This window comes from Olea europaea, unplaced genomic scaffold, assembly GCF_002742605.1.
Source record: "Olea europaea var. sylvestris unplaced genomic scaffold, O_europaea_v1 scaffold65, whole genome shotgun sequence".
NCBI lineage: Eukaryota > Viridiplantae > Streptophyta > Magnoliopsida > Lamiales > Oleaceae > Olea > Olea europaea.
Genome location: NW_019264872.1, coordinates 457,631 through 469,320, shown reverse-complemented (window position 1 = coordinate 469,320; position 11,690 = coordinate 457,631). Strand labels below are relative to the sequence as shown.

The 11,690-nt window shown below is 37.2% G+C and overlaps 1 protein-coding gene across 1 annotated transcript; it reads right to left on the bottom strand.

Moving 5' to 3' along the window:
- Positions 1-8,612: 8,612 nt before the first annotated feature.
- Positions 8,613-9,002, bottom strand: LOC111390097. Its single transcript, XM_023015084.1, has one exon. It carries the CDS (start codon positions 9,000-9,002, stop codon positions 8,613-8,615), a length of 390 nt encoding a protein of 129 aa, XP_022870852.1.
- Between the last annotated feature and the right edge of the window lie 2,688 nt (positions 9,003-11,690).

Sequence of the window (11,690 nt, the reverse complement as noted above, 5' to 3'; positions counted from 1 at the left end):
TTTTTTGTTAAAGATTCCCAAATCATTGTCATTTTTTTACAAATCAATTAGAAATTTACAAAATCACAATTAAGCCATCCAACGTAGTTCTAGAGTCGCAGACAATATACACCGTTCTATATTCCTAAGGGTTTCGTAAGATTGGTGATTTTAGATCATGGGAATGTTCAAAAGGGTATGGTCTACGTATTTTAATAGAATTAATGGTGCAACAAAGGAGTATGTCAATCAAAACAGTTTCAACTAAAACAATTTCACATAAAGTATATCACAAAGATAATAAACGGATCTTATCAAAAAGAAATACTTCAATAATGTAAGAGCAAGTAATGGTTATCCCACACGGTAACCTCCAATCCTATTCTCATTCTACAAAATGACGCGCTAATCTTGAAATTTAATTAGAATAACCAAATTTACCATAGCGGACCACGTCTGAAGGTCAGTAAAATCGAGATATTTGAATCTGTTACTTTAGGGTCACCACTATTCGCCATAAACATCAAGCTAATTTCTCCGAAGAAAATGATATAGAAGGAAGTTTATTTTATACCACTAACAAAGATGCATTTGATGACAAACTGGATACGTGGTATCTAGATAGTGGCTGTAGAAATCATATGACGAAAGATGAAAGTATTTTCTGTAGTCTTGATAAAATCAAGGCAAAAATCAAGATTGACAATGAAAATTTTATAAAGGCAACAGGCAAATGCACTATTGCTATTGACACAAAAGGGCAAGAGATACATCAATGAAGTTCTTTTAGTCCCTACAATAGATCAAAATCTATTAAGTGTAGGCCGGATGATGGAGAAAGGATATATATTACATTTTGAAGGAGATTCTTGCACGATCTATGACAAGAAAGATAAATATCTTGTAATTGCAAAATTCAAAAAGCGGGATAACAGATGCTTTCCAATCCAATGGAGATATACAAAAATTCGGCAATGATGGCACAAGTGGACGAGTCATGGCTGTGGCACAAAGGATTTGGACATTTCTACTTCTACGAGTTGAATATCCTACAACAAAAGAGAATGATGAGAGACTGACTAGTCATAAAAGAGATTGATGCAGTTTGTGAAAGATGTTTGTTCGGGAAACAACACCACCAGCCATTTATGTCCAAAAAATCTTGGAGAGCTAAAAAGCCATTAGAGCTGACACATGTGGTCCGATGCGTACTCCATCACGTAAGCAAAATAGGTACTTCATTTTCTTCATTGATGACTACACTAGAATGACATGGTATATTTCTTATGTTGAAAAGCAAAGTGGTTACAACATCAAAACCAGCAGAAGTGACTGAGGCAAAGAATATACATCAAAAGAATTCAACAACAAAATGGCGTGTCAAAATGAAAAAATAGAATGTAATGGAGATAGCTTGAACTATGCTAATGGAGAAATGTCTTCCAAAAACTTTCTAGGCAGAAGCGATAAGCACTGCAGTCGACTTACTAAATGGATGTCCGACTAAAGTTGTGTAAGACAAAACGCCAGTGGAAGCATGGAGCGGATGAAAACCATTAGCAAAGCATCTCAGAATTTTTGGCTACATCTGCTACACACATATTCCACAGGAGAAAAGAGGTAAGCTAGATGAAAAAATAGAAAAATGAATCTAAGAACAAAGAAGCTAATTATAGTACTCAATCAAAAGGCTGTCGAGCATATAACCTAAGAACAAAGAAGCTAAGTATAAGTCGAGATGTTAAATTTGATGAAGACTGGACAAGTCGAAAGAAAAGCTATCGGCATCCTAACACAACCAAAAAAATAAGATGGTGATATTGAGGAGAACAATCAACTAGATTTCCCACAACAAGCAACTGGAGAAGAACTAGTTAACTCACCAGAATCGTCACCAAGCAAAGCACGAAGATTATAAAAAATATATCAAAACTGCAACTGGATGGTTGTTGAACCTGAAAGCTATGAATCAACTTCAAAACAACCAGAATGGAGACAAGCTATGGATGAAGAAATAAAAATGATCGAAAAAAGACTTGGGAGCTTGTAGATCTTCCCCAAGATAAAGAAGTCATAGGAGTTAAGTAGGTCTACAAGACAAAGCTTAATGCTGATGACTCAATCCAAAAACATAAAGCAAGGCTAGTCGCCAAAAGATACTCACAACAATTTGGCATCGACTACACTGAGATATTTGCTTCAGTTGAACGTCTTGACACTATAAGGGCGTTGATTGCACTAGTTGCACAGAAAAAGTGGAAGATTTACCAACTAAACGTCAAATCAGCATTTCTTAATGGTTATCTTGAAGAAGAAGTTTATATAGAGCAACCTCAAGGGTACGTGGTACAAGGTAAAGAAGATAAAGTTTTCAAATTAAGGAACGCACTATATAGATTAAAGCAAGCTCCACGAGCTTGGTACAACAGAATAAACAATTACTTCACTAAGTAAGGATTCATAAGGAGCCAAAGTGAACCAACTCTATACATAAAAAATCAAGGTACGAGCAGTACACATATAATCCTTTATCTGTTGATGATCTCATCTATACAGGGAACGATGAGAAGATGATCGAGAAATTCAAGGCAGACATGTTGAAAACGTTCGAGAAGACTGATCTGGGATTAATGCATTATTTTCTTGGGATTGAGATAGCTCAATCTGAAGATTGGTCTTCATTGCTCAGAAGAAGTATACCACTAGTCTATTAAAGAAGTTCAAGATGGAAGGTTGCAAAATAGTAACAACACCCTTGGATAGCAATAAATCTCTCAAGAAAGAATACGGCAGTCCGAAATCAGACAACTCACAATTTCAAAGCTTAATTCGAAGTTTGCTCTATCTTAAAGCTATAAGGTCAGACATAATGTATGCAACCAACCTACTTTCAAGATTCATGCAAAATCCAAGTCAAGTTCACTATAGAGCTGCAAAGCGGATACTAAGATATCTCTAAGGAACAAAAACTATGGAATAAGGAATAAGACTAGCCTAACTCATGACTACTTGGGTATACTGATAGCGATTGGACATGATCAGTAGATGATATGAAGAGCACATCAGGCTATATATTCACACTAGCTTCCGGAATTTTCTCTTGGGCATCAAAGAAACAAGCAACGGTTGTACAATCATCAGCTGAAGCAGAGTATTTGCAGCAGCAATGGCAATGAGTCAAGCTATATAGCTAAAACACATACTTTAAGACATGAGAGAATCACAAAATGAAGCAACAGAGATCTACTGTGACAGCAAGTCAGCAATAGCAATGGTTAAGAATCTCGTATTCCATAGCAGAACCAAACACATTGGCATCAAGTACCATTTCATCATAGAATCTGAAGCAATTAAAGAGATAGAGCTCAAACATTGCAAGACTGAAGAACAATTAACAAATATATATTTACAAAGGCGCTACCACGAGCAAAGTTCAAGTTATTACGAGAACTGATCAGAGTAATCAAAATATGCACCAAGGAGTAGTATTAATGGTTGTTGTATAGTTTGAGATTAATCTAGAATTTACTAGAATTGTCTTGGGGAGCAAGAAAATAAATAATAAATAGAAGTCCCTAGAATTTCTTGATGAGCAAGCAAAAATAGTAATTAAAAATTAAAAAGAAAAAATAGAATTTTCTAGAATGTCTTGAGAAACAAGTAATAAAATATGAAAAAAAATCAGAATTTTCTAGAATAGTTTTCACCATCATTTTGTGTGTATAAATAGCGGCTACCACCTTCAAAATGTTGTAACAAAAAAATTCAAAACAACATCCAATCTCTTGCATTGTAAATCGAAAGCCACTTTGTAAAACTTTAATAAAATTACCTTTTTCTCCTTCAACTATAATGTTCAATTAAATTACTCCTATCATTTCTATCCCACATAAAATCTATTTACTCACTTCTATCTAAACTCATTTATTTCTTCTATTCAAAATAAAAACCATCACAAGAAGATGAAAACCTTTCCATGGTTTCTGATGCATCATCAGGGTCTCCACAATTTCAAGATTAATGTGAAAACTACGCGTCCGATGAACAGAAAAAGAATAGCAACCAGAAAATGAAAATGAAATAGAAGAAGGGCATGTCACAAAGTTTGTATCTTGATGATACTGCTAGCTCCGCTATGTTTCATTTCTCCAAGGCAATAAACCAGTGCATAATTTTGTATTACTTTTAGGTCGTTTAAAATGTTTCCGTCGATATTATTAATGTCAGCTTTGAATTTCAAGACTACGTAGCTTATTCTGATATTCATAAATCAGTGGAACACAGTCCTAGTTTCTCACAAGGCATTCCTACACCATATTTTGAGATACTTTCTTCTAATATGAGGTTTTTTCAACTATTCTTTTTTTTCCCCAATTATTGTAATGTACAATCTCTTGCAGGGTGACTCGAAAATGAAGAAGTATTTAGATTTCTTCAAATCATCAGCTGAAGGGAAAAAAAGCATCTGGAAAATCCGGCAAGTTAATTATGTGACACCATGTAGCTTTTGAGAAAATTATGGTTTCTAGGGCTTATTTCGTTGCACTTTGTGTTGGCAGGCAGTTTCCTAGGAAAAAAGAGGCACTGACAAGTAGAAAGAGTAGATTTTTTGTGGAGTGGATAGAGGAAAAGAATGGTGAAGTGGAAGAATTGGAGGAAATCAGTGAAAATGGCTAGTTGACCCACCCTTATTTCCACTTTGGCTTTTGACCGATTCAAAAAAAAAAACGAAAATACATTTTAAAGACACTTTTTCCAAAAAATACCCCTTCATCTTCCTCACACTCTCTTGACATTTTGGAGAAAGAAATCACTTTCATTGATAGTCAATCGTCCAGATATCTTCCTCACCGTCAAACTTTCGATTGTCGACCATCTCCTATTGTAAAGGCTAGCTTTTGTGGAGTTATAATTATATCATTGGGTTTTGTTTAGTTTTAATTAGATTATTGGTTGGAATATTATTTTTGTGGTGTGAAAGGCATGACTTAGGCTAGATTTGCGTATAGATGGAGTGTATTGACCTATTTTGGTTATGTAGGGAGCTCCAACTCGTCGGAAATGGTAGATTCCAACGACAGGACCGATGTGCTGTTGACAGCCGGTAGCTAACAATTGGCCAGCTGTCAACAGCGAGTGGTTAACAGCCGGTTCTAACAATTGGTTCTAACCGGCTCCCTTCTTTTTAAAATTACTTTTTTAATTCTAATTTTGACTTTTTATTTTAAATTTAATTGTAATTGTAATTTTAGTTTCCATTTTATTTTATATTTTAATTTTTATGGTAATTATTAATTTTCAATAATACGGTAAAAAAATCATATTATTAATTTTTGGTGAGAGAGAAAAAATTTATAGAATCTGTCTTGCGAATAGTAGTTATGATTCGGTTCGCTTAATTTTGGGTTATTATGCTTCATTCCATTATTTCATGTATAATGTTCTAATATTCTGTTTCAATTTTTTCAGGATGGATTATCATTTTGATATAGAGCTGAGATAGATGCTGGGCAAAGTTACGTGGAACAGTAACTTTGACAGCTTCATCCTAGTCCTAGAGCTGCTTAACGACCAGCATGCAGATATGCTGCGCCAGTCCTTTATGTGGCCTCGATACCCTATGAGAGAGATGCAGTATTCGGTTCAGATGATCGATACTCTTCTATATTGGTTGTTGAGTCCAATTGACGGTGATGCACTCCACTTCGACCTCGAGGGCAAAGTCGCCAGCTATTTCATGTTTGAGTTTGCCTTGCTGACTGGATTGAAGATTACGAGCGATGAGGTAACTAGCGGCGGGACTCAGAGAAGAAATAGGCTATAGAACACTTACTTCTAAGGACAGGGGGCGGTGGTTCTGCCTTAGCTGATGGACAGGACGCGAACAGGAGGTCTGGTCTACATCATTGAGAGTGTGATACGGTGTCACCACAAGAAGACTGCGATTGACCTTTTCCACCTGGAAATCGTCGACAACATAGATCGCTTCAACAACTATCCATGGGGTCGTCGATGTTTCGAGAACACCGTTCACATCTTCACCAGACTGCACTCGAAGCCCAAGGGGCCCGTGTGTAAGTACAATGCCTACGTATTCCCCTTAGCGCTGCAAGTAAGTGATTAACGCAATCAATGTTAAAATATTTTTTTCTATTGAATTTGTATATACTAATTTATGTGTTGTAGATCTGGGCGTATGAGACCATCCCCACATTGGGTACCCTCTCGATGGGAGACACGCTACCCTCGGATGTACCATTGGCAAGCAACTCAAGTGAAGGGATGTCCCGTTGGGAAACAATTATCGGCTCTCCTCGACGACCCTCCTGTGAATATTATAAATTTGTGATTTATATTGTACACAGTTTAAAATCTCATTACATGATTTTGTCTTTTTAAAATGTCAATGTGTCAGCTTGAAGTAATAACTCATTTGACACCGTCGATGGAGGTCTTGTGCGTGAAATAGTGATTTCGTAGACCCAAGACGACCAGATGTCCGATTCGATTCTCGATCGACACTAGGTAAGTGAATTATTGATTAATGTTTTGTATGAGTTAGCAATTATTGAATAAGTTAATAATATGTATATTTGTGCGGGACCGCGAGCCGATTGATCGGCCATCACCTCTGCCGCCGGGATCACCTCCTTCCCCTCAAGGTGATTATTTTGATGATCTGTACCATCGTCCGACTGGATTTATGGTGTAGGAGATCGGTACGTTGCGTTAAAAGATGGTAGGAGTTATATCAGGGAAGGTCAACGTGCTACGTCGAGAGCTGATAAGAGTTATATCAGAGGAGATCGGCGCGCTACGTCGAGATATGGTAAAGCAGGTCGACGATTTGGGACTTTAATTGGTAGGGATGGTCGAGGATATAGCTGATGATGTTAGAGTGCTGCGTGGGCATTTAGGGGACCTTCAAGATGAGGTGATAGCACTTTGAGGTGATATAGCAGGCAGACGTGGTGTGATGGAGGTGACAACCGGGATCGAGAGGATAGAGATGGGGGTCACTTACAGTTGTGGTCGAAGGATGCATGAGAATCCTTTCTTCAGTCCATGGAGGATAAGGTAGCCTCGAGGGCGGAGGAAGGGGTGGCCCCATCGGGAACGGGAGCGACGGTCGAGGAGGTGGGCCCCTAGAGGGGAGCAATGGTCGAGGAGGTGGTGACGACAGCGACGGAGGAGGAGGTGGCGATTGTCGGGGTGAAGGAGGGGATGATTCCTGAAATGGGCGAGGGGAGGATGATTGTTGTCACTGGGGCGAAAAAGCACGTTGTTGACATGTCGGAGCTGGTGGTAAGTAAGAGGTCGAAAGTGTTGTCATAGTACATTGTCTCTTCCTTTACGACTGAGACGAGGAGGAGGAGGAGGTCCATCGATGGGACGATTGCCAGCCTATTTCGGGAGGTGGACCATACCAAATGAAAAGCGTTCGAGACGGAGTGGAGAAGAATGTTGCTCGGGTTCGTATTCATGTTATTAGTGATATTAGAACATACCAGTGATCGTTACTCGTATATGCTTCTTTAACATTTCTCTGTTTCTTTTTTCGGGACCAGCCGAATGATCGGTACTGTGACGATCTCCAATGCTTATAAGTGGTTCAACGACATCATCACTTCAGGAGCTTGGCTTACGGACGATGTAAGTGAAGTAGTTATATTGTTATTTTTTATAACTTGTATACCATTGTTTGTTTATGCAATGAAATAACTCCTTTTTGTATTGCTATTTCTTAATGCAGCACACCGACCTAGCAATGGACTTGTTGTGTAATTGGGTTCAAAGATATTTGGGGTCATTTGACAGTCCTGGGCGAGTCATACTAAATTTGGAGTTCGGACGAAGCGTTGACATTGAGTACCAGTCTCTCAAACATGTCGACAAGGAGTACGCGGCGCCCGACTACATGCTTGAGTGGACCATAGGGATATGGCCACGTGTCAGGGAAAGCCATGGCAGGATTGTGCACATATGTACATACCAGTGATCGTGAATCATCACTGCATAGCCTTGGTAATTGTGTTCGCTGAGTCTACTATATATGTCTACGATCCCGATCATTCATGTTTAACATAGGGTCAGGTCGAGCAAAATCTAGAGTTCATTGCCATTTTTGTCCCTATGATGGCTATACAGGCGGGATTGACTGTGAAAGAAAGATTAGTCGTCGTACGGGACACGACGACGGTGAGACAGACAATATCGTAAGTGGTTCTAAAAATTTTAACATTTAATACTTAATTTTTTTGCTGCATGGTACTGATCTAACTCATTATTGTTCGTATGCAGGTGCGATTGTACCATTTTTGCAATAACGTACATCAAATTTTTTAGTATAGCACATAAGATTGATGAAATCAACCAATCTTGGATACAGAGTTGGCAGAATAAGTTAGCGTGCGACTTATTCTACTTTAATGGTGATCTATAGATTTATTGTAATTATTAGTTGTAATTTTTCGTAATTACGAAATAATTTTAAATACTATAAATATTGATTTTTTGTAGTTTCGAAATATTTGTAAACATTGTAATCGATTATTAAATTACAATGTCCTTTGAAATATCGTAACATAAATGCAAACACTATTTATTTCAGATGGACAACATTACCAAATGATCTAAATGTCATTGAGAAGAACATGACTTGTACAATATTGACGAGTGTGCTCTACTGATTTGCAACGACTGTACTTACACTGTCGAGAAAATTCTCCGGTAGATAGTATTCTAGACGTACTTGGATATCCAGGACCACGAGGTTCAATGAGAGGTGGCAACAATGTATTGAGTGAATGAATATGGTCGGAGACTTCCCACTCAACTTCGTTCGACAGAGGAAATATTGTCTCAGGGTACGCAACTCTCCAATAATCAGTTGTGTAATAATGAGAGCACAATGTTCTAGCAGCGAATTCTCGATACATAGCAACCACGACTACATGCTCAAATGGAAAAGTCTCCAACAGAAATTTTTTACAAGTGCATGTGTCATCAGTTAAATCTACCATGTATGCCGTATTACGTACACATTCTACTAAGAAGAATGACTCGTCTAGCGGTTCGACATTCAACTGTCTCGCAAGTTCTGCAACTTTGAATAGCCTTTACTCTTGCATCGAGGCTAGCACGCTCATGCAATTCTGTGATTATGCACGTCGATCGTGAAACCATTGCTGCAGTTTGATATGGATATTCTGAATTAGTGCAAGGATGGATAATTCTCGATCTTTCATGAATAATGCATTGAGAGACTCCGCGTTGTTTGACGTCATTATGTTGTATCGACGTCCTGGAAAAAACAAGCGCACCCAATGTTCAATCTCCATTTTTGTTAGATAATCCCATGCATCGAATGATTTACTTCCTATTCAACCATGAACTTGTTACACTCTTCAACACTATAGGCATCAGCCGCTCTCCTGAACAATGAAACGATACCTTTGTCCCGATACCTGATCTTTAGATTGCCTTGAATATGGTACATGCATTACCTATGATGTGCATCCGAAAAAATTTCAGAGATAACATTTATTAAAGACTGTGAAGAACCATTGCATCGACAGGTCATTCTCACTATCGACTATGCCAAACGCAAGATGATAAATTTGGATGTCAACATCTTGACAAGTAGCAATAATCAACTTGCTTTGATATTTAGATTTCAGTGTTGTACCATCAACTAGAATTAGGAGTAAAATTGCATTTCGAAATTTCTGAATGCATTGTCCAAGAGCCATGAAGAAGAATTTGAAACAATTCCTACCCTTTGTCTCAATAAAAAATTTCGAGCCAAGATTAGTTTTCTCCATTTCATGGCAATACCTGGCCAATTTAGCATATCCTTCCTCTGCAGAGCCCATTTAATCCTCAAACGCACATTCCTTGGCCTTCCAGACTTTTTGGTAGCTCAAGACTACTTGGTACTCTCGAGAACGTCGTTAATGATGTTTGATGGTCTGTAGATCGTACGTGGATTCTGATACTTGTGCATTATATGTCGACCAATAAACTAAGCTCGGGCTTGCCTGTGATCATTTCGACGTATTTTCATTTCACAAGTATGTTCCCATGTGTACTTGCGAACTATAAAGCGCTCATTCGTGTTCATCTTTGTCGCACGCAAATGCCAACAACAACTGTCGTCTACGCAGACGATTGTCAACAATGACTTGTTCGATTTTTCACTTTGAACTCAAAGTTTTATTCCAGCGCAATTAGGTGCACAGCTTCCTGCAAATCCTCATTATTGGGAACCACACGCGAGGAGTTAGAGGACGATCCACTCGATTCAGTCCTTGAGGTCCCATCCCATTCATGTCTCTGCCGGGATAAAACAATCAAATCTTCGTCTGTAAAATATTTGCATTTTCACACTCATTGTCGTGAACTACGGACGAAATTTTGTGAGTAACTGCCTCTGAAATAACCGCATCATTTTCACGAGCTATCTAGACCGTATCCTAAAAATCATTAGCGTTGTGATTCCCTTCATCTAAGTCTACTTGTTCACCTTCGATGATATCTTTCCTCACTAAAGTCACGCAAAAAGGAGTCGAGTACCTATTGTTAATTTCAAACAGATAATTCACTTCGGCATCAGAGGAAATCGTCATGGGTAGACTTGGAACTTCCTGATCGCTGAATTTAAATTTAAATTCCATTTCATATTGAGAAAGATCGACATTTAGCTTATTCTGCAAAATATTATAGAATTCTGCATACGTTGTTGTTTCTATTATGGAAATTGGGATACCACCACGTTTATCACCCGTCCATTTTCATACCAATCGATTTCTTTCGTCTAATTAAAATCATTATAGTAACAAACTGGAACTACAACTATATCTGCATGACGAAAAATAATTGTTAATTGCAAGAAAAATATCGAAGTAAATAAAAAAAGCAAAAAAATAAATAAATTAAAACAGCCAGCTGTCCAGCCGGCTTTTTTCAACATTAACTGGATAGTCGGCAATTCAAATTCGGCTGTCCAACAGAATAAACACACCAAACTTTTGTAGATTAAATATTCAGTATACACAGATGAATTTTTCCTCATCAAATTCTTAAAATTTTTCACAGATATATTAAAAAAACTCTCGACATTAACATTATATGTCGAAATAAAATTTTTCTATTAAAATGTAAAATAATTTAACGAAAATAAAATTAAATGTGCGTATTATAAACTTACTGATATGATAAGATTGATATAAAAAACATTCAGTTATCGTGTTCGATGAATTTTTCAGATCTTGAGGTTGAAACAGATGAAAGATGAGAGTGTTTTTATCTGTGTTGGAGTAAATAGATATGAGAAGTTTGCTGATTTTGATATTTTAAGTAGTTAGTGTTTGATTTTTTTTTTTTGTTAACTAAATGGTAGTAATGTTTTTTAAACAAAATCATCTTTTGTAATTGTATAATACACTTAAGGGTATTTTTGTCTTTTAACACTCAATAGGCCATCGTGATAATATTAATAATTGAACAATTCAAAGTGGAATTTCCCTTCTTTGACTATTCCATTTTTGAAAGTACCTCGAAGAATTGGCAGCAGAAGTCTGAATATGTTGTTTGTATCTCTTTTATTTGTTTATTCAAAATTTCCACCAGTTATTTGTTGCTGTCTATGTAATTGGAAACAACCTAAAAAACAAATGTTCACTCAAAAAAAAAAAAAAAAAAAAAAAGAA

Coding starts and splice junctions, on each gene's coding strand:
- LOC111390097 (XM_023015084.1), bottom strand. CDS start 9,002: ATGGTAGATTTAACTGATGACACATGCACTTGTAAAAAATTTCTGTTG.